A 25,787-nucleotide genomic window follows, 5' to 3' on the forward strand; every position below is an offset into this window, starting at 1 on the left:
AAGACAACCGTTTCGCGGCAGAAAATAGATTTTTAGAAACTGCATTCTAAGTGCCCCGATCACCGCCATTACATGGATATACTGTACTGGCTCACGCTGGATTTTAAATTTCTTCTACATGCCTCTGAACTACACCAAAGTGATCTCGGTGAGTCAAACGTCTTATAATATGTCGTAAATAAGGTCCAGGTTGTCAAAAACGAGCATTGTCCTTTAAGCATAGTGTGCACGCTATAAGAGCCAGCGGAGAAACATCTCACTGCTCATTTTACTGGTAGGTTATGTTGCATGTGACGAATAAAACGTCGAATTTGCACGTGACCTTCAACATCAAGCATGTCAATTGGGAACGTCTCAACTTTTTCCGCGTTGTCTGGGGATTTTGTGTGCACACGACCCTGTAGTAAGGAGCTGGCGGGGCGTTTATGTATGCAAATCCAGGTGTACGAGAACGCACATTCAATTTAAGAAGGGGAGCACAGCTGAGAACACTTTGGCGGTTTAGGAACACATTTGGGTCATTGACGGATAAGACTTTTGAATAGGCCAATTTTAAAATACTAAAAATAAGGATATATTTGGCCATTGTTCAAACATTTGGAATGTAGTGTGCACATTCATTTATGCAAAAACACCAAATTAAGAGATTTTAGTGTTTTTAAAGTGGAATTAATAGGACACGGCCTTAAAAAAAAGTCATTTGGGGCGACTGTAATTTATCTCAAAATGTATATATTTCCTTAACATTACTAATATTTTAACAAGTATCAGTAATTAAATAAACAGTTTAAGAAAGACAGGCTTGTGTGTCCTTTCATTTTTTGTAAACCATGATTTTATACGTTTATTCTATAATGGCAGTCTCCCTCGTAATGCAGTTGAAATACCAATTTTTACTCCAAAACCCATAAAACTGATTTAAAATGTGCACAAATAGTATCCACTTAAGCATAGTATACCATTGATTAATATTTGAGCCAAAACTGATGGATATTCTATTTTGAATTTAGTACAGTTATTGCCAATCGCTGGTTACCCCACATGACAGATGGTCGCCCCAAATGATGAGAAAAACGCAGGTAGTTAAAAGTCTATTTAAAATGTACACAATACAGTTCAGACGAAAGAAAACTGAACAAAGCTTTTATTAAAATCTTTTCAAAAAGTAAACAGAGTTGTATGGATAAAAACGAAACACCAACACAGTTTTTGTTGTCATTACACTTTAATTTACTTATTGTAATGTTCCGTCACAAACTTAAAACAATCACACACTTAAAAGAATCTTTAGGAACAAAGTAGGCTATTTCCATTTCATTGTTGCTGTAATTTCATTGTCTTTGCTATTGTCATTTCATTCTCATTTGTCACTTGTTATTTTAGTTCCATTTTCTTTTCGTTTCTTTTCTTCCCCATTGTATTGCCATTTCATTTTCCTTACTCATTGCATTGTGACCAATGCCCATCTAATCATTGTGAACAGACTCATGGTTAAATGCAGGCATTTCTTTAACCCCAGGCATTTCGGAACTTTACCCAGTCTTGGCAAGTCAGCTTTGAGAAGCGTGAGGTTGCTGGCTCAGGCTCTGAGATGACAGCGTGAACATCTTTCCTGAAGTAGAAAATGACATCTGGAGTTTGTGGCCACATGAACAGGTTCTTGTCACCAGACTGCCGCATGCAGCTGACCTGCACTTCCTCTCCCACAACCTTGAAGACCTGGCCTACATATGGAAGCTCATCATAGGTTACAGTCACAAACTTGGCACACAGATCTAGAACACTTTCTTGTTCCCTAGGTGGCTAAGGAGGAGAGCTTGGGGGATTATCAGTGTGGCGCATGGTGTTTCTCAGGTCTACTGTTACTGGCTTGTAACAAGGGCATGGACTCATCTCTAAGCGCTTGCAGAAGCATGACACCTCCCTGTGAGTGATCTGTGCAGGCTGTGAAGACAAAACCTGGTGTATCTTAAAGGTGCCCTTCACAGCCTCCAAGCTGCCAGGAATCAGCTCATCGCAGTTTTCAATGCTCTCTCTGCTTACCCAATAGTGAGTGACACTTGAGCCTAATCTTTTGTTCAGCATCTCATACAGATCCTGTGGCGTCTGAAGCTCCTCTGTGAACATAGAGATCTGCTTCTCTCTTTATTGCACCACCAATCCCATCTGGGGCCCCATTTCCATGGGATTTTTCAGAGTAATTCCAGTTCACATTTGTGAATCCAGAGAGGAAAGGCACAGTACTGAGGAGGTAAAAGTTGTTTTTGTTACGGTACTGTGTAACCGGCCCATCACTCAGAATGTGGAGAGTTGTGATCTGTGGGAAGGTTTCCCGAAGCTCTCTCAAGATGGGTTCTAGATGCGCCCAGTGTGCAGTGTGCCCGTTCATCGTGGCGGAGGCTGTCAGACAGTGTCGCATAGGATTTTGTTCCATGGACAGTGTACAGGACTGCTGTGTGTATAGTAGCCTGCTGTCTACGGCCTCCAAAGTGAAACGCCTGGATCTCTGTGCTCAGCTTGCAGGCACAGTTCTCTGAGAAGTCGATATGCAGAACAGCTTCGTACTCTGTGATATTTTGTTTGAGGAGGCGGAACTGCTCTGCCTGGTGCAGCCAGTTGAACTGGTGTATTGCCAAGGCTTCTACCTTCTGGGAGAAAAGCTCCATCAAGTCCTTGATGGTTCCGGTCTGGGTCTGTTTGACCATGTTAGCAAACGTTTTCTCTCCATTTGTGGATGTGACCCTCTTCCACTGCTCCCAGGTGACTTCTGTGCTGCTCTCTGTCTCAGGGAACTGTACTTCCTCAAAGCAGCACTTGGCACAATCGCGATCCATGCAGGCTTTATTTTTTGGGTCACACTATCATGCCCAGCAGCTCAGAGATGCTCTTTGTTTTTAGCAGCCCTCTGCTGTAGAGCTTGTTGGCCAGCAGGTGTACATTTTCATGTTCCATGCATGCACATGTGTCCCGATCCTTGGTCTTTGGCTCAGTGACATAGAAGCGGCGTCTTCTGGCAAACTGCCTGTAAGATAGGCGGAGACTCTTCTTCATCTCACTGTTGTACAGCGCATGGAGCTCTGTGAGCGGCTTCATTAGAACTCTTCGTTGTTTTTTTACTTTGTTTTTTGTGATGTTGTCTTTATACCGGTAAAAGTCGACTGTTCTCGTCTCTAGTCAGAAAACTAACAGCAGCTAGCTTTCTCTCTGTTGCCAGTTTCTTACCCCCTTTTGGCTTGAACTCTTCACTCAGGCCTACCCTTTCTTTTGCCCTCGTCTCACTTTTTCTGGCTCTTTCCTTTTCTTTTCTCATCTCTGCTAATTTTTTCTTCAGATTTATGTTCTGTTTTGTTAGTTTACACTTCTCAGCCTGCAGTCTTTTACAATGTTTCTCTGCTGATGTATTCTCTCTCTGTTCTCTCTCTGGTGTGGAGGACACCGGTGGATTAAAATCCTCATTTAGAGGTAGGGGATCCACCACAGCTTGCCCTGGATTCTGCTGCTGCACTTCGACTACTTCTACACCAACCAGAACTGGTGGAGTGTTCTCCATGGATGGTGGTGTCAGGTCCAGCATCGCCTTTTCCATCTTTTTCCTTTCCCTGTAACCTCTGGATGCAGCCTTCCACTTGTCTCTCTGTTTTTTTTTCTCCCTCTCTGATAGCTCATCTGACTTCACATATGGAATCTTGCCCTGTTGTTTTCTTCTCTGGTAGCTGGAACAATAGTGTATAATGTGATACTGATTCTGGTGGCCTAAATTACATCAATTCTAAATATTACAGAAAAGGTAATTCCTAATCATACTAACATGACAGTTTGAAATACACCAGAGAAAGATATACTGCATGTTACCTATAGTTTTTTACCTTTCTTTTTTCCTGGCAAGATAGTCGGCTCTTGCTTCAGGGTCTGCGTTGACCCGCTGCCTGTAGCGAGCAGTCTTCTGCTTGCTTGTTTGTGGTGCCATCTAGAAAGTAGGTTAAATTAGTTAAACATGACTAATACATGTACAATTACCTAAATGGAATGTCATGCTACAGTTTTTACATTTCTCTCATAAGATTGTACAATAATCAATAAGAAACGTTCATTCCTAAATAGGAATGGAAAATGACTAAAATTTAGAAAACTATATGTTAAAGTATCCAAAGAGTTATATTTAAATCATGAATAAAATATAAATAATACAGAAACTACAAATACAGGACATATATCTATCATGTAAAACACTCAGCAGTGGTCGCCCCACATGATACTCAGTCACCCCAGATGATATTTTCAAGTTCAGTCAAATATTACAGGCTAACAGTTAGCTACAGAAACCAAGCTAGCTACTTCTTATCACATGACACTATCACATTTATCATAAAAATATAGATTTGCAGATAAAACTTATTATTCACAGTTTTGGGGCGGTCGTCCCACATGATATCCAAAAGTGGCAAGTACATTACAGCAGTTAAAAAAGAGATTTATTTGCAAATATGAGAGAGACTTACTAACCTGCCAGTTGTTTCTCTGGGTCCCTCAGAAGTGGCTGGCTGATGCAACATCTGTCCTTGAGGTGGTTTCAAAATAAAAGTCCCACAATTGTGTTTTATTGATGGTCGCCCCCGATGATATTTCATTAAATGAACATATTCGAACAACATTTGTTTGTATATTATGATGGAAATATATGTGCAAATGCTTTATAATTTTGTCAATGAATGCAAAACATGTTTGAAATTATGCCAAATAGGGCAAGGGATATATTTAAATCAATTTAAAGTGATTTTAAACCGGTTGTCCAAATAGAAGTCAAGGCTGGATGGTTGCCCCACATGATGTTTTGACACTTCAGATAGCAGAAAAATTACCAATAACTAAAATGTTTGGAGAGGTTAGAGTGGGTATGTATATGGGGAAGGTATTAGAAATACATGTTATCTTTTTAAGTATTTTGATGTTTTTTTTTAAGGTAAAAAATTCAGTTGGACAGAAAAAGTAGGCGTCACGTCATTGACCCATGTCCACCCATTCATGAATCCGGCGGGGATCTTTCTTAGGGTTGGTCTTACAAAGTTCGTAAGAAGACATTTAAGAAGACACTTAAGAAAATGTTCAGGAATGAGGACCATTGTTCATACCAAAACGTAAACAAGAGGCAAACTACTATAATTCCACACCAAAACAAAGTCCATCACAAGATTACGACAACTCGTGCTCAAACACCATAACGGCTTTATCAAACTGAAAATAGCCCTGCCAGTGCTAACCATCTCGGGGCTATCACATCACATTCATGAGCCATCGTTCTGACACCATAATAAGGGGAAGCTTTTGTCAACGACATGCAACAACAGGTCCTTATCTCTCACATAGCAGTAAATTCACACACATTGCCAACATGATCAATCAGAAATGCATAAAGCTGCAAAGCAGGACTCACTATTTCATTAGGTTTTGCTAGCCGTTAGCCAGTCGTATTGGTCAAAGTTAGCTTCTTGAAAGTGCCTCACAAATCCCTTGTCTGGCTGTGTTAGCCCTTCCAGCTTGGGTTTGGTCTCTCTCGTTCGGTAATTCCTTTTTTCCGTTTGAAAGCTTCTCCGAGAAAAATGGATGGTTGAATATCCACTTCTTGGCTAGTAACGTTATCAGCTGCGGTCGCTATTCTCGAGGGCTAACAAACGTAACGTTCTATATCATGGAGCTCCGCCCCACAGGCTTCGCTCCTAGTGGCTTGACCAATCGTAGCTAGCTACGCGCAATGAACAATTTTTTTCTATGCACGCACCTCGACCAATGGGAGTAAACCGGTGCCTTGCCATAAAACCCGCAAACCCAGGGTATAAATAGCCTGTCATACCGTCAGTTCGGCTCCTTAAAATCTTCAGCTCGCGAAAGAATAATGAGAGAGAAGAATCCTCCGATTAAGAAGATGCCTTCGGCGGCTCTGGCAGCATCAGCGCCCCCGCCTCTACCTTCTTCTTCTTTCCGCTGCCGCTGCCCCAACCCACGGCGGGCAGAAGACCGGCACTCTCTGTGCTTCATCTGCCTGGGGCAGCGTCATGCCACCGAGGGACTGGATCCCTCTCCTGCATGTGGGGAATGCCGTCTGCTTCCTGCGGCGGCTAGGATGGAGCGGGCGGCGTTTTTATTCAAGCAACAGCCAGAAGATACGCTGGACCGGCTCGACTCCTTCCAACCCACACCTGCCGTGGATACTACACTCCCGGCGTGCCAGCTGTCACCGCCGGCAGACGCCGTTTCCGTCCCCCTTCAACCCGACGCCGTCAGTGATGAGGAAGGGGAGGAAGTTTGCTCGGTGCCGGATTCAGAGCTGTCTGGCCCCGAAGATTCTGCCGCGGCTTCCGACACTGGGGCGTCCACCGCCGCTTCTGCTGCTCTGGGAGACGACCGTGAGTTTCTCCGCAACCTACTGCTTCTCATCGGCAGGGCGGCATCCCTCCTTGGTGTCCAGAGTCCGGAGGATGAGGCGGAAGAGGGGCTTCCGCTCTGGAGTATGGTACGCTACGGACAACCCGGTCGGCATAAACGCCAGCTCCTACCCACCATGCCTGGCCTGGAGGTCTGGGTCAGGGCGGAATGGGAGAGCCCTATTAACATCAGGGCTCCCCTCAGGGCTCACGCTGCAGCTACTCGAGTCCACGGCTGGAGTGCCTGCTCCCAGGCCGTCTCCCCGCCGCTGGAAGTGGAGCTTCCTGCGGTCCTCGTCCCTGGTTCTTCTGCCTGGGGGTCCTCCAAGAGACCTTCCATGCCTGCGCCAGGGATAAGACCACCATGGTTTTAGCGGAGAAGAGCTTCGAACTAGCTGCCCAGGCAGTGGCAGCCTGTTCATCCATCGCTCTTCTGGCCTGCTACATATCCAACCTGGTGCTAGACGACAACAACGCTCCAACTGAGTCCCTCAAATCCAAAGTCGCGGATGCGGCGGGAGCCATCAGCAGGCTGGTCACCACCAGCGCTTCCTGCCTCGGGGGTGTTATGGCTTCCAGCGTGGTGCAACAGCGCCATCTATGGTTATCACTCACCGGTCTCAAAGAGGAGAGCAAGGCTGCTCTCATCAACCGCCCCATTTCCACGGAGGGTCTGTTCGGCTTGGCCGTTTCCAACCTCCTGGAACAGTGCAAGGCTCGTGACCAGGATGTGGCGGTCCTCTCGCACCATCTTCACACCCAGAGGGGCTCTCGGGCACCACCATCTCGCCCTCCCGAGGGCCGTCCCGCCTCCTCAGGCGCCGCCAGACGCAGGGCTCGAGGTAAGACGGCTGTCTCTCGTCCCGAACGGCACGGTGAGGCTCCGGCTTTGCAGCCACCGCCCTCCCAGCCTCCCTCGATGCAGCCCTGTGTCGCCCCGGCTTGGGGCTCACAGGCACACAAGAGACAGCCCACGACTACTCCCATCAGACCTCCGGTGCCCAAGTTGCCGCGTAGCTACTGACGGGTTGCGGGGATGTCAGACAGTGTTTCAAGTCCCAGTGATGCTCTGTGTTCGGGCCCTCCGAGCAAGTTAGCATCGGAGAGCGCCCATGTAACTAGGACCGAGTTCAATAAACACGCAGCTGCACTTTATTCAAGTTGTCACGGCTCGGTTTATGGGTTTTCACAGTCTGCATCCCCTGCTAGTCATTCTACTGTTTTCACTCCGGTTCTAAGCCCCGCGCGAGCGCTCGGAACCGTAGAGAGAGACGGTACTTTATCCGCCAGCGTTTCTGGGCCCCATGCGAGCAGCCCAGTCACGCCCCACGCCTCGGTTCCGAGCCCCGTGAGAGCGCTCGGAACAGGTGAGACAGCTGATGGTAACTCAGTCAATTCTCTGAGAATGTTGCCTCAGTTTCTTCCTCAGTTTTACAAAAACTGTGCATGTTTCATGGTCGCTCCCCATCCAGCTGGCATAGTCGAGTTCTGAGGGAGGGATACTCCATCCAGTTCCGCTGTCCCCCGCGTCCTTTCCGGGGCGTGGTGGAGACTGCGGTCTCGTCCCCTGCCCAGGCCATGGCTCTCACGGGAGAGATCACAGAGCTATTGAGCAAAGGGGCAATTACAGTGGTCCCTCCGGAGCAGAGGAATACGGGTTATTATTCCCGCTACTTCCTCGTGCCCAAAAAGACGGGCGGTGTGCGGCCAGTTTTGGACCTGAGCCTCTTCAACAAGTCAGTCTCCAAACTGAAATTCTGCATGCTGACGGTGCATCAATTACTGGAGATGTTTCTCCCTGGCGACTTCTGCACCAGCATAGACCTAAAGGATGCTTACTTTCACGTTCCTATCGTGCCTCGGCACTGACGGTTCCTGAGGTTCACTTTTCAGGGCGTGGCTTACGAGTATACCAGACTCCCGTTCGGGTTATGCTCTAGCACCGCGGACATTCACAAAATGTCTGGACACAGCTCTTGCGCCGCTGCGCAGACAGGGCGTCAGAGTACTAGCCTACCTCGACGACCTGCTGGTGTTAGCGCCGTCCGCACGGCTGGTGATGGTACATACTTCATGTCTAGTGAGCCATCTAACTCGCCTTGGATTTGCCATCAATTGGGAAAAGAGCTCTCCATGGCCCTCACGCCAGGTGACCTATTTAGGTCTCAACCTGGACACGATAGCCATGTCAGCGTCTCTTTCCGTGCCAAGGAGGGAAGCCCTGGAGCCCACCTCCTGGCCGTGGACCTGTGGGTGTGGGCGGCGGCCAACCTCAAGTCCTTGAAAGCCCTTCACATAGCTGGGCGTCTGAATGTCGGGGCCGACCTGATGTCTCGAGGCGGCCCTCGACGGGACGATTGGAGCTTGCACCCCCAGATTGTGAAACTTCTTTGGGCCCGCTTCGGGAGGGCGGAGGTGGACCTGTTCGCGTCGAGAGAGAACGCGAAGTGTCCCCTCTGGTACTCCCTAGCTCCTCAGGACAACCCCCCGCTAGGAACGGACGCTTTCGCTCATGCTCCGTGGCCGGGGGTTCTCTTATACGCCTTCCCTCCAACAGCCCTCATTCTGCCGCTGTTGGCCAGGGTGCGGGCAGAGGGGGCCTCAGTGATTCTGATAGCCCCGGCTCTCCCCACAGCCAGATGGTACGCGGAAGTGGCGGCGATGGCATCGGAACAGCCATGGCCCCTTCCACTGTGGCCGAACGCGTTGTCCCAGGCCAGGGGCGCGATTCGCGTTCCCCCGGTACTGGGCAAGCCATTGGTGGCCTGGCGGCAGAGACTGTCCCGCAGAGGACTGTCTCCAGCCGTAATCAGTACTATCCAGAGTGCCCGTGCTAGCTCCACTGCTAAGCTTTATTCTAGCAAGTGGGCGGCCTTTGCACGCTGGTGCGAAGAGAGAGATTTGCTCCCCGAGTGCTGCTCTGTGGAGGCTATTCTCGAGTTCCTTCAGAACCATCTGGATCATGAAAGCGGGCTAGCGGCGGCTACTATCCGAGTGTATGCCTCCGCTATCTCTGCCTGTCACGAGGGCTTCGCGAGGACTACGGTCTTCACACACCCCTTGGTCAGAAGTTTTTTGACGGGGGTTCGGCGCCTACTCCCTGTGAGGAAGGCAACGGCGCCGCAGTGGGATCTTCCTCTGGTGCTGAACGCGCTTTGTGAACCACCGTTCGAACCCATAGAGGAGGTGTCGCTTAAGTGGCTCTCAATTAAGACCGCTTTGCTCTTAGCTCTTGTCTCAGGCAAGCGGGTCAGTGACTAACGGTCGCTGTCCATACAGCCAGGATGTCTCGTCATCACTGGTGACGCGAGTAAGGCTGTTCTGCGACCGAACCCTTCATTTGTTCCGAAAGTGGTTCAGAGTGCATTCAGCGCGCTCCCGGTTAAGTTAACGGCCTTCTTCCCTCCGCCACAGGCAAACCAGGAAGAGGCCCGTTTTCATCGGTTGTGCCCAGTACGTGCTTTGGCACAGTATGTCCGGCGCACGGCCGAGGTCAGGACCACATCCCAGTTACTAGTCTGTTATGGACCTGGGAAAGTGGTCTCGCCGCTCTCTAAGCAGCGTCTCTCCCACTGGTTGTGCGAGGATATTACCCACGTCTATGAGGCGGCGGGTCGCCCTCTGCCTGAGACTGTGAGGGCGCACTCCACAAGAGGGGTGGCCGCTTCGGCGGCCCTCTTTGGAGGAGTAGCGGTTGCGAATATTTGTGCGGCAGCCTCTTGGGCTTCGCCTTCGCCTCTTATCCGGTACTATCTTTTGGATATGCCCCCCTCCTCTTTCGCCGCCTCTGTTCTGGGCACGGCGGCTCTGGGCGCACAGTAGGTTTCTGTGTTCCACCTTGGAGGCTCATCTTATTATGGGTTGAGTCCTGTTCGGGCCGTTTCCATGCCTCAGGTAGGACTCCCCACATGCACTTTACCGCCTCCTGTTAAGGGGCGAGTGGGCGGGACTTCGGGTACAAACACTTGTGTGTGTCTTTGTACTTGGGGCGTGGCCCTCGGCCAGGCTGACCTATGTTGCAGGAATGGGTCCAGCAAGAGTACATTGTGCGGTTCGCTCCGCTCCGCCTATGCCACTAGGAGCGAAGCCTGTGGGGCGGAGCTTCACGATATAGAACGATGGTTACGACTTGTAACCCCAGTTCTATGAGTGGAGCGAAGCCCCACAGGCAAGATGACTTTGCTGAACCCCCTTTGGCTCGCTGAAGATTTCTTTAGGAGCCGAACTGACGGTATGACAGGCTATTTATACCCTAAGTTCGCAGGTTTTCTGGCAAGGCACCGGTTTACTCCCATTGGTCGAGGTGCGTGCATAGTAAAAAATTGTTCAGTGCGCTAGCTACGATTGGTCAAGCCACTCATAGAACTGGGGTTACAAGTCGTAACCATCGTTAGCTAGCACTAGGGCTAACACAATCTAGCTATAGTGCTAACACAGTTCAACTATAACTCAAAAGCATCACGTAACTTACATCCAAACACATGGGTACTCGTTTATGAACGAAAACATGAACAAGAGATGGATGACGAACTGTACCAGTTAAGACTTGAGATATTTTCTCTATTTACTTACTCTCTCTATTTAATTTTCCGTGGGTGCCCGAGCTTATGGCGCTTCGCCTTCGGCGCTTACGAGGGCTATATAGAAGTTGAATAATAACGAATAATGGCTTTTTTTTTCTTCCCCTCAGGCAGCCCTGAGTCCCGCGGCCCTCCTGGCATTTGCCAGCGCGGTCAGATTGCCAGTCCGCCAGTGGTTGTAGCTGTTGCTTATTCTGCAACTGTATCGTAGGGGAAACACTGCTGCTAGCCTGTGTAATATAACGTTACTGTAGCCTACCTAAACTTCTTTCAATCACAAGAACGCAACAGGTTTACTTTTTGTAGTTAGTGTGTAACGTTAGTTGTTACAGATGTGGGAAGTTAGAAATGTCACATGCTGCAGCATTTCACCTTCGCGGTATTTGGCAGGGAAATCCCGTTTGGAAATCTCGTGGGATTTCAGACGGGTGTTATTTCGTTTTAGTGATGCACCACTACCAGGTGGCGTCTTTGAGTAGATTTAGCAGGCTGGGCTCAGTGTTTTTCTCCTATAGTCTACGAATGAAGCATCATTAAATTTCACATTCTTTAATTTAAATGCTCTGTTGTAAAGCACTTTGAGCTGAATTTATCTGTATGAAAGGTGTTATACAAATAACGTTTAATTGTAATTATTACCTTGTTCTCAAACACATGTTTTCTCCACCTGGATGTAATTTAATTATTACGAACACCTATATCTAGGCCTACAGTAGCCTATCTATCTCGGTAACTGACGTCGGGTCAAGACGTGGTGGCTGTTAGGTCAAATGCGCAAAATAACAGTATTGTAAATATATTTGTTAGTAAAGATGTGGTGAACGTGGGGGTTTTGCGTTTTGTTTCTGGAACGCATTCAACTGGTAGGCTACTCGTAAACCCCGGAAGTAAATTTGAAGACGGCACCAGCTAATGTAGCCAAGTCTGAGCGCAGTAGGCTATATGGCTTCAGCACGATACAAAGAAAAAATAAGCTTGATCGACTTGTGGATCCATACAAATTTGACATAGTCGCCATGAGTAAAGATCACTCATTGCCAATCATCTCCGGACATTAACTATCTTGTGCATAGATAGCGGCAGGTTTGACAGTGAGTGCGTTCACATGCACAATATACACAATATTTTGTTATTTGAATGATCTTGAATATATATATATTCAAGATCATTCAAATAACAAAATATCGTGTATGTTTTTATGTATTTATACCGGCCGCCAGCCGTTCAATGAACGGCTATAGGGAATGCGCAGTTTTGCGCAGGCTACAGCCTATTATATGCACAGTTTTGCGCTATGTAGGCTATTATAAATAAGTATTATTCATTGGGGGAGCTTGGTCTCGCTGGGGACTGGTGGAGAGACGCAGAGCCTCCCCAGACGCGACATCCTCCAGTTGGCTGAAGAACTGCGCGCTCTGGCGTCCAAACAGCCACCGGCGGTGTACCTCGCAGTGTCCACAGAAGAATACCCCCACCAAAATACCTGCATTGTGAAGACAAGCTGCAGCAAGAACAGAACTGTCTACCAATGCATGAAGTGCACCAAAGCTGTCTGTGGCAGTTGCACTGCCAAGGTGCAGAGGATGTGTGCGAAGTGTATTTGAGCTGCCGCCTGAACCGTGCGTAAGAGCAGAGCGCATCAACTCGTGTATAGCTACAACTAGTAGCCCATAGCCATTAAAACGGCTTATTGTTTTATTCATATATCAACTAGATAATTTGATAATAATGAGTAGCCTAGAAGGCTATAAAAGGAATTCAATAGGGCCTAATAAGCCTTAAGTTGTAGCCTAGGCTATAGTACAATCACAAGACGCATAGGCCTAGCCTACCGTAAAAAGCGTTGCGTTCTCATAGGCCTATATTAACTTAGATAATTGTTAATTATGCTCAGGTCATAATGTCCGTTGAAAATAATTCCCTCTAAGCAGAATTTGAATTGTATTAAAATAGGCTAAAATTAAATTTCCACATATTCTGATTCCTTCTAGGCCTATATAAAAAAAACATTTTTTTAATGTGTAGCCTAGGCTATAGGCTTCTGCGATGAACAAAACAGCCACAATGTAGCCTGCTTAGCGAGCGAGAGGGCAGTCTACCATAAAGTGTAGGCTATAGCCTAACCATAATGTAATATATCTAGACTACATGCATTGTGGTATTTCTTTATATAGCCCAGCCTGCCTATCAATTGTTTCTCAATAAACAGTTATGCCATCCTCTGAGTCCGAATAAGCAGGCTAATAGACCGGCAGCTCTAAATGCCTTACCAATCAATGAGACATGGTTGTAAAAATTATGTTTTATTGATGAAAAGGGTCAAACTGAAAAACATGTTAAGTCATTGCATTGATCGATGCAGTCCGTTCAAATAGGCATCAAAAGATAAAGTAGGCCCATTTAAAGTGACCAATTACATCTTCAAATCCCTTCTTATCTTGGCCTTTCATAGGGTTTTTCCCCGCCCTACTGCCAATTATATCCGAACATTAACTATCTTGTGCATACAGAGCACAAACAATGAAACAATGAAACCAATAGATTTCCTCCCTGTCTGTCTGTGGCATTCGCTACCAGCAAACACTGAAAATACAGGTCCTCAATTTATTTAGATTAGACTAGCCTATCCAACTGGACCACTCCAATGAATGTTGAACGTAGCCTACTTTTATTCTTTAGGTTTTAGAGAACAGGCCTACAATGTCCACACATGCATGCACCATCTGACTAGCTCGCCACTCGCCAGCGAACCTGGACTAGACTATTGTATCCCCCCCCCCCAAATTATTTTATATTGAAATAAACTGGATGGACCGGTTTCCTAGCCCTGGATCGTGGGGGAGGGGGGTAGCCTACGTTAGCGGGTGCTTTGCCATGACCGGCCAAAGGTGTTGGATTGAATTCGCTAGTTTGATTGATAGATGGATGGATTTAACGTCCAAAGTAGATTGTGCAAGTATTGTATAGGCCCATGTGTAAGAGATGAATGGTTGTAACCATAAACTCAGCCAGAGGTAGGCCCTAGCTACTGTAGATTATCAGCATTATCACCAGTCTCAATTTATGTTTTCCTCTAGGCTACGTGTTGCCATTCATTTAAACCACCATCTCATCTAGACTACTTCTGTTGCTGCATTTTTACATTCATGCTTTCATGATTTTAGAGCGCAATAAAAATTTTCCAGGATTCCAGTAAGTCCATCCATTCATCCAACTTTGTGCTGAGCGCAGCGCAGGCTGGTAGCCTACTGTCAAGGATCACGACTGATGCACTCCCTTAACACGTCTCGCAACTCCCCAGACCATCAAGATAATTTCAATATGAAAGACCTTAAGTGGGGTATTCCAGGAGTAAGCCTAATGTAGCAAGTCGTCGGTCTTCATGACGCACTGTTATGCTTGTTTGCTGTGTAGATCCAGTCATAGAAGCGGGCATCTCGTCCGGCGATTTGAAACAGCTGGTCAATTCACCCCAACAAGAATAGCCAAGCGAAGGACAAAAATGAAACCACAAACGTTACTACTGGTCTTGAAACAACTGTGTTAGCCTAGTTCCATATGAGAACACTCCTCGGTCCAATTCAGTATAGTAGATCAGCCTGTGTCCACATAGTTGCTAGCTAACTGGTGTGTACATTCCATGAATATCTGAAGCAATTATTCCCTATGTAGTTCACTATGGGTAACACTACATAAGGAATAGGGAGCGAGTGAACCATTTCAAACACATCTCTAGTCAGCCCCGTTAGCTAGCTTACTCGTCCTGATGCCATGTTCCATATGAGAACACTCTGCTAGCTAGCTAGTAAGCCTACTGTATTAAACCTCTACTTGTCCCAATACCTTGTTCCATATGAGTTAACAGATACAGACCCGACGACAGTTACAGAGATAGATACTATAGATAGATAATCGTAATAATAATCGTAATAATTAAAATTACAACCAGACAGAGAACAAGGAGTTTGAGTTCACATAGTTGTTAGCTAACTGGTACAGTTGTTTACGTTGCAGTCTAGCTTACAATAGCTTCTCACGCCGTTCACTACCATTCCATATTTTTTCTGATTTAAGGTCCCATGACGGGTTTCTCTTCCTGCTTCTGCCTAAGCACTCCACAATACCACAATACAACGGTGTCATGTTTTACCGAAGGAGAAGTGAAGAAGACGGTAGCTATCAGTGGCTAAAGCAGCTACTAATGTTAAGATCATTCCTGTAGCTGCTTTGCTGCTAATGCGAGTTCGTCTCCGTTCCTGCCCGAGAAACAGAAGTTGAACTAATAGCATCAAAATCAAAATAGCTACAGGAATCATCGTTGTAAAGGTAGCTATCTGCTTTTTAGCCACAGACAGCTACCGTTAATATTATGAAGCTGCTGTCGTGAGCTAACTTGCTATCACGGTCTTATCGTGCAGCTTCACAGCCTGCTATTAGCAGACAGCACTAAAGTTGACAAAATCACACTTGCACATCATTAGAATTCCAACCATTTATATGGGATTTATCATTCAATCGCGCGCAAATGGAGGAAAGGCAAGCTCCCAGAGGACCTTCTTAATTTCCAATCTCTTCTTTCCACATTCTCCTCCTCTCTGTCTGCTGCTAAAGCTGCTTTCTTCCGCTCTAAAATCTTAACCTCTGCTTCCAATCCTAAAAAACTCTTTGAAACCTTCTCTTCACTACTCCAGCCCCCACCTCCTACTCCCAACTCCTCCCTTCTCCCTGATGATTTCGCCAACTTCTTTGACAAGAAAGTTAACGATATCAGATCCTCTTTCCCCCCTCCCCCGGTCAACGCTCCATGCACGAAACTCACCCCCCCATCCCCACCCTCTCTCCACTCCCTGCTCCCCCCCTCCTCTCCACGCCCCACCTTATCCCACTTTTCTCCCCTCTCCCCCAACGAGGCCCTCAACCTTGTAACATCTAACCGCCCCACCACGTGCTCCCTAGACCCTGTTCCCTCGACTCTCCTTCAGTCTGTTGCACCCGAACTCCTTCCCTTCCTAACCCACCTCATCAATGCATCTCTTGTTTCAGGATGTTTTCCCTCTGCTTTCAAGACTGCCAGAGTCACCCCCCTCCTAAAGAAACCATCTCTCGACCCATCTGATGTCAAAAACTACAGACCGGTTTCCCTTCTATCCTTTCTATCCAAAACACTTGAACGTGCTATCTCTAACCAACTGTCTTCGTACCTCCACCAGAACGACCTCCTAGATCCCCACCAATCCGGGTTCAAGGCTGGCCACTCGACAGAGACCGCCCTCCTTGCAGTAACAGAGTCACTCCATGCCGCTAGAGCGAACTCTCTCTCCTCTGTCCTGATACTCCTAGACCTGTCAGCAGCATTTGATACGGTAGACCACCAGATCCTCCTCTCCACCCTCGAGGAGAAAGGCATCGATGGCTCTGCACACTCCCTGTTTGCATCCTACCTGACGGGCCGCTCCTACCAGGTGACATGGAGAGGGTCGACGTCGGAATCGCGTAGTCTGACTACGGGGGTTCCACAAGGGTCTGTCCTGGGTCCTCTCCTGTTTTCCCTCTACACTACATCTCTGGGCTCTGTCATTCGCTCGCATGGCTTCTCCTATCACTGCTATGCCGATGACACCCAACTGGTTCTGTCATTTCCCCCTTCTGATACAGAAGTGGAGACACGCATAGCTGGGTGCTTGGCTGACATTTCGGAGTGGATGACGACACATCACCTCAAGCTCAATCTGGACAAGACTGAGCTGTTGTTCCTCCCGGGGAAGGGCTGTCCGCACCGGGACCTGGCCATCACCATTGAAGACACAGTGGTGACCCCGACTCGGACTGCGAGGAATCTGGGTGTGACCCTGGATGACCAACTGTCATTTTCCTCACATGTCACATCCGTCACACGTTCCTGCAGATTCATGCTCTACAACATCAGGAGGATTCGCCCTTTCCTCACTAATGAAACGGCGCAGGTACTCATCCAGGCCCTGGTCATCTCCCGCCTGGACTACTGCAACTCCCTCCTCGCGGGGGCACCGGCGTCAGCCATTAAACCTCTGGAACTTGTCCAGAAAGCTGCTGCTCGCCTGGTGTTCAACCACCCCAAGTTCTCCCACACAACTTCCCTTCTCCGTTCCCTACACTGGCTCCCTGTAGCGGCTCGCATCCAGTTTAAAACTCTGGCGCTAACCTACAGGGCAATGAAAGGAACAGCCCCCTCCTACCTCCAGGCCATGGTCAAACCCTACATCCCCTCCCGACCACTACGCTCTGCTACCTCAGGGCGACTGGTTGCCCCGTCACTCCGAGGCTCCTGCGGTCGATCGACACGGTCACGGCTCTTCTCTGTCCTGGCCCCGCAGTGGTGGAATGAGCTGCCCACTGATGTCAGGACAGCAGAGTCGCTGCCCATCTTTCGTCGCAGGCTCAAAACTCATCTCTTCAAGAAGTACTACAACAATCCTCCCACCTAAGCACTTATTATATTATATTGCACTGTACTTTAGATTGTGATTCTTGCACTTTGCTTCAGCACTAGATTATGCTCTTAGTCACTTGTTTGTTTTAGAAAGAAGATGCACTTGTGAGTTCTGGCAAGTAGTAGTACATTGGCTCTTCCTACGTTAAATGCAATTATTGTTAGTCGCTTTGGATAAAAGCGTCTGCTAAATGACTGTAATGTAATGTAATGTAATGTAATTCAACTAAACATGGAACCTGAATACTACCTGATATTTCAAACTGCTGCCATCAGTGATCGGCGCGTCTGCTTGTTTGAGTCATGAATATCTTACGCAGTGACATTCCATGTAGTGTCCCAAAACTGTTAAATCATTCCCCATGTAGTTCACTATGAGTCGCACTCAATACATCCATGGTAGCACTACATAGGGAATAGGGAGTGAGTGAACCATTTCAAACACATCTCTGGTCAGCTCCGTTAGCCATCTTACTCGTCCTGATGCCATGTTCCATATGAGAACACTCAGGGGCGAATTCACTAAAGGATTGCGCAGCTTTTCCTGACGCAAAGCCTGTGCAAATAAGTCAAAAATTATGTTTGCTATTCACAAAGCCCTCGCAAAGGGTGAAATACGGTGTTAACTGCGTTGCGTTCGTCATTGCGTTGCTCTGCGCCGGTGTTATTAGCTCATATTTAAATTAGGTAATATGGGCGGAGAATGTTCCCCTTTCTATGCAAATGAACATTATTGCAAAACCCGCCCAATTCACAAACATCGGCGCAAATTGCCTCACGCAGTTAAAGTGAAATTAATACCGTTTTCAGAAACGTGGTGGTATTTAAGCGCAAGGGGTGTGTCGCGGCCAGCCTGTCCACTGATCATGGCAGCAGTGATTGTTGCGAGGCGAAGGCATCGCAATGCCAGGCATGTTGTTCGTGAGAGAATATTTAGAAGAAGGTCACTTTTTGATTTAACACTAGAACCACCGCGGTAACTGTTTGGACACCAGAGCGCGCAGCTCTTCAGCCAACTGGAGGATGAAGTCGCGTCTGGGGAGGCTCAGTTGACTATGCGTCTCTCCACCCGTCCCCAGCGAGTCCAAGCTCCCCCAATGAATATAATAGCCTACATAGCACGAAACTGTGCGTATAATAGTCTATACGCGAAACTGCGCATTCCCTATAGCTGTTCATTAAACGGCTGGGGGCCGATATAGGTATAAATAAATAAATAAAAACATAGCCTACACAATATTTGTTTTATTTGAATGGTCTTGAAAATATTTTGCTTTTGTATCATAGGTGACGGCAGGTATCATCTTCAGCCATGGATGATGACTCCCGTGCGTAATCCTTCCAACGTTGGAGAGGCGGCATACAACCGGGCTCACATCAGGACGCGCGGTGTGATTGAGTGCACATTTGGAATCCTGAAAAGCCGTTTAGATGCCTAGATCGTACCGGTGGGGCAATGTTATACACTCCCCCAAAAGTATGCCAGATCATCGTGCTGCAACTTGCATAACATAAAATGGAATTTTTTCCTTTGTTCGTCTTTTTAAATCATTCCACCTCCGTTTGCAGTCTTCCGCGTTTACACACACAAATGGCACTGACTGATTGGGAAATTAAACCCCAAATATGATTTTTTGCTGCAGTCGTGATATTTTTTGCCGAAAGCTGTGAGACATGTTTTTGAACCTCGTCCGTGAGGCCTTCAAGTTCGCTGTCTGAAAATCGTATCTTTCTTTTTCTGTCTGCCATCGTCCAATGATATGCATACGAGTTGTATGCGCTGCATGCGCTGTATTTATAGTCATTTCCTATATCAGCAGCAAATTGCACTCAGCCGCAAACACCGAATGGGCGTGTTTGCGCTGGGATATTATTAGCGCAATGTCTTTAGTGAATAGGTTTTTAAAACGGAGCACATAGCGGGCGCAACTGACGCGCAATATAATGGTGCAATTAGCGGGCGCAATTTGCTTTAGTGAATTCGCCCCTCAGTTAGCCTACTGTATTAAACTTCTACTTGTCCCGACAGTTAACAGATATAGACCCGGCGACAGTTACAGAGCTAGAAACTATAAATAGATAGGCTTTGTTCGTAATAATTAAATTACAACCAGACAGAGAACAAGGAGCTTGAGAACGGTAGGCTCATCTAATGTGCGAGATGAGCTACAGCAATGGGTCAATGAGTAGTATTACTGCGGCCCTATGGGCGTGCGAGCGGTGGTGCGGAATGCCGTAAAGCGCCTGTTAGAATACCGCGGGTCAAGTTACATTCTTGTGTTCTGTACCTACTTTGATTTGTGTCCCCCTCTCTTTCTTCTCTGTCTCCTTCTTTCAACACCATCACACCAGGTACGGTTTGTGTGCTCATGTAGGTGCATAAAAAGAAAAAACAGAAATAGTCCAAAATAAACCAAATCCTCCCCTATACTATTAGCGGCCCGGCAGTGGAAAAACTGATGGTTACGGTTCTCACGAGTCCGGGACAGAACGGAGCCGAACAAAACTGCTTAGTAACCGTTCGGCCCGACAGTGGAAAGACAGCTATAGTGTTTTTGTTTTGATGTTCTGGGACCACTGCGTCTTGTGGTGGCACAATCAGTTTGACACAGTTAATTAATCTGCAAATCAGACTGTACAGTTCTTTAAAAATGAAAAAAAAAATGTTTTGTTCCAATGGGATCTCCCGTACGTCTGAAAAAACTAAACATTTACCTAGTAAATACATGCAAAGTATAGCCTAATATATAATGGGTGATTACTGAGACACCTATACTGTAGGTATAATTTCAAAACAGGAGTATTTCAAATGTTCAATTACTGCACATAAATTCAATAACTGACATAGCATCACCAGGTAACCGCATTTTTACATAGCTTCTATAACATCCAGTGACAAAATATTGTCCACAACAAGGCTTGAACCAGCAAGGCTTGAACCCGCAACCTTCGGCATGGGAGGCGGACACCCTATCCACTAGACCACCAAGGATCTGGAAAATGTGTGGTGTCATAGTGTTTTTGTTTTGATGTTCTGGGACCACTGCCTCTTGTGGTAGCAACATAGAACTGCAGGTCAACAACACGACGGAGGGTTCTGGGACCACTGCCTCTTGTGGTAGCAACATAGAACTGCAGGTCAACAACACGATGGAGGAAGGGAGGAATGGAAGGAAGGAGGGAGGGAGTGACAACCAGACATTTGCTATCTTTGGTGCACTGGCTTACAGCCACGCACAAAAAGAGGAAGAACAGGGACTATATACATCTAAACAGTATGTACAGCATGTGTATAGTATAAAATATATGTACATACATCCAGTCTGTATAAATAGATATGTCTAGGAGTACACATACTGTATATACATACATACATACATACATACATACATACATACATACATACATACATACATACATACATATGCATATATATATATACGTATATGTACATACATACATACATCCAGTCTGTATATGTATAGATATATCTAGTAATACACATACACACATACTGTATACAGTAATACATATATATACATACAGTACATCCAGACTGTATAGAAATATCTCGTAATACACATATGCACATACATACATGCACACTTGTACAATACTCGGAACGCTCAGGCCCTCTTATATAGTCTGACGGCTGCTGGTACAAAGGAACGCCTGAATTGCTTCGTATTGTACCTGGCTGAGATGAGCCTGTGGCTGAAAGTGCTCTCCATCTGCCACAGCTCGTCATAGAGGGGATGGAAGGGGTTGTCAAGAATAGACTTCAGTTTGTCCCTCATCCTCCTCTCCACCACCGACACCAGGCTGTCCAGTTGTTCCCCACAGCAGAGCCGGCCCTCCTCACCAGCTTGTTCAGTTTGTTTGACTCCCCAGACTTGATGCTGTCTCCCCAGCAGGCAACAGCAAAGAAGAGTGTGCTGGCTATAACAGACCTTGAGATAAGACCTTAGAGGCCAAACCTTAGAGGCCAGACCTTAGAGGCCAGACCTCAGCCCCCCACTGACCTGAGGAGCATGTCTGGGAGTTGGGAGCCGTACTCGAAGCCCTCATCATAGACGCTGAACTTCTGCTGGAACTCCTCCATGGTGAAGGGACTCCCTGGAGAGTTGCTTTTCCCCAGCAGGTTACTCATCACTGCCGGGTACATCACTTCCCTGCCAATTACACAACACAGATACTGTACATCACATCTCAGCCAATCACAATGCAGATAAAGCTCCTGACAACCACACAGAGAATGCCAATAAGCTATGGCTGCGCAATTAATCGTGAATTAATCATACAATAATTGCAATTATGACCTCTGCAATTAACTAACTGCAAAAAGCCGCAATTATTGATTACCAATTAATAATTCAGTTTTCACTGAGTGTGCTGGGAGCATGTTGATGAATCATGGGCATTTATGCTGTCTGACGAAATACGTGTTCCTGCTGAGTGTGCTGTGAGCAATTTCATTGATACACAGCATTTTTATTCGGGGCCGGGCAGCCTCAGCTACTGGTCCCTCTTGTATTTCTCAATATTCTGAATCTGAATCTTCCTAGGAAGTCTGACTTCCCATGTATGAAAAATCACCAAACTTTGCACATAGGTCCAGTCCTATGCCCAAAGTCCTCAACCAGCATTGTGGGCCAATAGTCCTAATGGTGGCGCTACAGCAACCATCTAAAGTTGAAAAATAAAAATACATTGAAAAAAAATCTGCCATACTACGTGCTATCACTTTGCAACCACCACCAAAACGTAAACCCAAGTGAGTAGAAACTTACATATGCTTTGAGCTGGCGAGTCCATCACTCTGTTTTTCTCAAAAACTGTAATACCTATCAAACCCTACTCCTCCCACATTTTTTGGTCAATTAACACCCCAATTGCTACACTACATCTTCAGACTGTCCTCCACAAACGATCTTCACAGAATTTTGAAATATCAAAAATTGAGCCCACAGCGCATCAAAATGTTTTACTGTAAACAGTACTGTATGCAGCTACTGTAAATACTCGCTCAATAAATCTCAAATGTTCATGAAAAAAATGACAACATTTTCATGACATGGTAGATGTAGTCTCTCTCCAGACTCAAATTGAATTGCTGCGCTCCACATACTACATACTAGTCTGTGCCACTTCACTGCCCAAGCTGCTATTCTGAGGGTGTATCAACGGTTCAAAATTGAAAGAGTGACAGGTTGTAGCAGCGAATGAGACACTAGCCCAGGTTATATGGGGTGGGGCATATCTATGGTTGGGAACGCCTGATTGCGAAAGTCGTTACTGATTGGTGTTGCAGGGATTCCTGCGAAACCAATGAAGTGCTAGGGTTTGAGCACCAGATTTTTGCATGAAGTGTCCCAGACCCATAGAGAGATCTGCAGCATGCGGTAACGTAGTTAGTGTAGCTTGCGTAGTGTATCAGTGAAAGAATTCTCATTAATTTTTGACCGTATTTTGAAGTATGTCCTCATTTTGTCCCCTCAAACTACTGCTGTTCATACAGGAAAAAATACACTACCCACAATCCCATAGTGCAACAGCAATGTCTCCACCAATCAGAGACGTTGTTGTTGGCAACTGCGCCCCAATAGCGGACCCACTACAACTGGCTAAATTGACTGATTGAGAGAACCTGTGCCACTGATTGTTTGATTGGTTTCCACCTGTCTTGTTAGTCTGTGTACAGATGTGGGAACATAAGAATGTAACTTGACCCGCGGTATTCTAACAGGCGCTTTACGGCATTCCGCACCACCGCTCGCCTGCCCATAGGGGCGCAGTAATACCACTCATTGACCCATTGCTGTAGCTCATCTCGCACATTAGATGAGCCTACCGTTCTCAAACTCCTTGTTCTCTGTCTGGTTGTAATTTAATTATTACGAACAAAGCCTATCTATTTATAGTTTCTATCTCTGTAACTGTCGCCGGGTCTATATCTGTTAACTGTCGGGACAAGTAGAAGTTTAATACATTAGGCTGACTGAGTGTTCTCATATGGAACATGGCATCAGGACGAGTAAGATGGCTAACGGAGATGACCAGAGATGTGTTTGAAATGGTTCACTCACTCCCTATTCCCTATTACCATGGATGTATTGAGTGCGACTCATAGTGAACTACATGGGGAATGATTTAACAGTTTTGGGACACATGGAATGTAACTGCGTAAGATATTCATGACTCAAACAAGCAGACGCGCCGATCACTGATGGCAGCAGGTTTAAATATCAGGTAGTATTCAGGTTCCATGTTTAGTTGAATGATAAATCCCATATTAATGGTTGGAATTCTAATGATGTGCAAGTGTGATTTTGTCAACTTGAGTGCTGTCTGCTAATAGCAGGCTGTGAAGCTGCACGATAAGACCGTGATAGCAAGTTAGCTCACGACAGCAGCTTCCATAATATTAACGGTAGCTGTCGGTGGCTAAAAAGCAGATAGCTAACTTTACAACGATGATTCCTGTAGCTATTTAGATTTTGATGCTATTAGTTCAACTTCTGTTTCTCGGGCAGGAACGGAGACGAACTCGCATTAGAAGCAAAGCAGCTAGAGGAATGATCTTAACATTAGCTACTGCTTTAGCTACTGCTAGCTACCGTCTTCTTCACTTCTCCTTCGGTAAAACATGACACCGTTGTATTGTGGTATTGTGGAGGGCTTAGGCAGAAGCAGGAAGAGAAACCACTTTTGCCCCATATAAGTAAAATAATGGTCTCATAAGCATTTTCGATTGTAAAATTGTGTTCACTTGTTTTAGTTTGCAAACATATGCAATTTTCTTAGCATTCCCAGCTTTGTATGTAGTTTTAATGTGAAAGATACATCTTGAATGCAGTCAAGACAAATTATTTTGCCTCATAACTTTTGTCAAACCCCCTGGTTCCAGTCAATTGGATTATAGGCTATAGGCTACTTTCGTTTACAATGACGTTACCTTATGTACACAAAAAGCTTAACCTATAAGCCTACATAAAAACAATAGCCTAAAACCATGTTTATTTACAATGTATGTTCTTTCATTGATAGCATGCCAATAGTTAGGGTGAGGAACGACGCGCGGTCTCTTTAGCCCTGAGACCATCAGGCAGGCAGAGGTCGTTGAAGGCTATATATATTATTATGATATTATGTCTAATAATACATTCGTTGAAAGTACACAGGCTGATCAACTATACGGAATTGGACCGAGGAGTGTTCTCATATGGAACAAGGCTGCACACGCCCGCCCGCGACAAGAGCTGAATTGTAGTCAGCTTTCCCCGCTGCGCGCAGGACGCGTGCGTCCCCCGCTGATCCGAGCGAGAACGCAGGCGGAATGTCGCTCCCCGTCTGAAACGGCCTTGACTCCTGGAATCCCAAGGTCTTTCATATTGAAATTCTCTTGATGGTCTGGGGATGCGAGACGTGTTAAGGGAGTGCATCAGTCGTGAGCCTTGACAGTAGGCTACCAGCCTGCGCTGCGCTCAGAACAAAGTTGGATGAATGGATGGACTTATTGGAATCCTGGAAAATGTTTATTGCGCTCTAAAATCATGAAAGCATAAATGTAAAAATGCAGCAACAGAAGTAGTCTAGATGAGATGGTGGTTTAAATGAATGGCAACACATAAATTGAGACATAAATTGAGACTGGTGATAATGCTGATAATCTACAGTAGGGCCTACCTCTGGCTGAGTTCATGGTTACAGCCATTCATCTCTTACACATGGGCCTATACAATACTTGCACAATCTACTTTGGACGTTAATCCATCCATCTATCAATCAAACTAGCGAATTCAATGGCCGGTCATGGCAAAGCACCCGCTAACGCAGGCTACCCCCCTCCCCACGATCCAGGGCTAGGAAACCGGTTCATCCAGTTTATTTGAATATAAAAGCATTTGGGGGGGGGGGGGTTACAATAGTCTAGTCCAGGTTCGCTGGCGGGTGGCGAGCTAGTCAGATGGCGCATGCATGTGTGGACATTGTAGGCCGATTCTGTAAAACCTAAAGAATAAAAGTAGGCTACGTTCAACATTCATTGGAGTGGTCCAGTTGGATAGGCTAGTCTAATCTAAATAAATTGAGGACCTGTATTTTCAGTGTTTGCTGGTAGCGGACTGCATCGATCAATGCAATGACTCTCCATGTTTTTCAGTTTTACCCTTTTCATCAATAAAACATCATTTTTACAACCATGTCTCATTGATTGGGAAGGCATTTAGAGCTGCCGGTCTATTAGCCTACATTCGGACTCAGAGGATGACATAACTGTTTATTGAGAAACAATTGGCTATATAAAGAAATACCACAATG

At 46.3% G+C, this 25,787-nt stretch overlaps 1 protein-coding gene across 1 annotated transcript in view; it reads right to left on the reverse strand.

Annotated features, from left to right (window-relative positions):
* The window catches only part of cyp39a1 (cytochrome P450, family 39, subfamily A, polypeptide 1), a gene marked incomplete at both ends in the record, with an annotated part of 105,666 nt that overhangs the window by 35,695 nt on the left and 44,184 nt on the right, over nt 1–25,787 (reverse strand). Inside the window, one exon of the mRNA XM_084447490.1 lies at nt 21,491–21,640. Coding sequence (XP_084303616.1) covers nt 21,491–21,640 — 150 coding nt within the window. The remainder of the gene's footprint in view (nt 1–21,490; nt 21,641–25,787) is intronic.

The sequence above is a fragment of the Borostomias antarcticus genome, assembly GCF_949987555.1.
Source record: "Borostomias antarcticus genome assembly, chromosome: 12".
Classification (NCBI taxonomy): Eukaryota; Metazoa; Chordata; class Actinopteri; order Stomiiformes; family Stomiidae; genus Borostomias; species Borostomias antarcticus.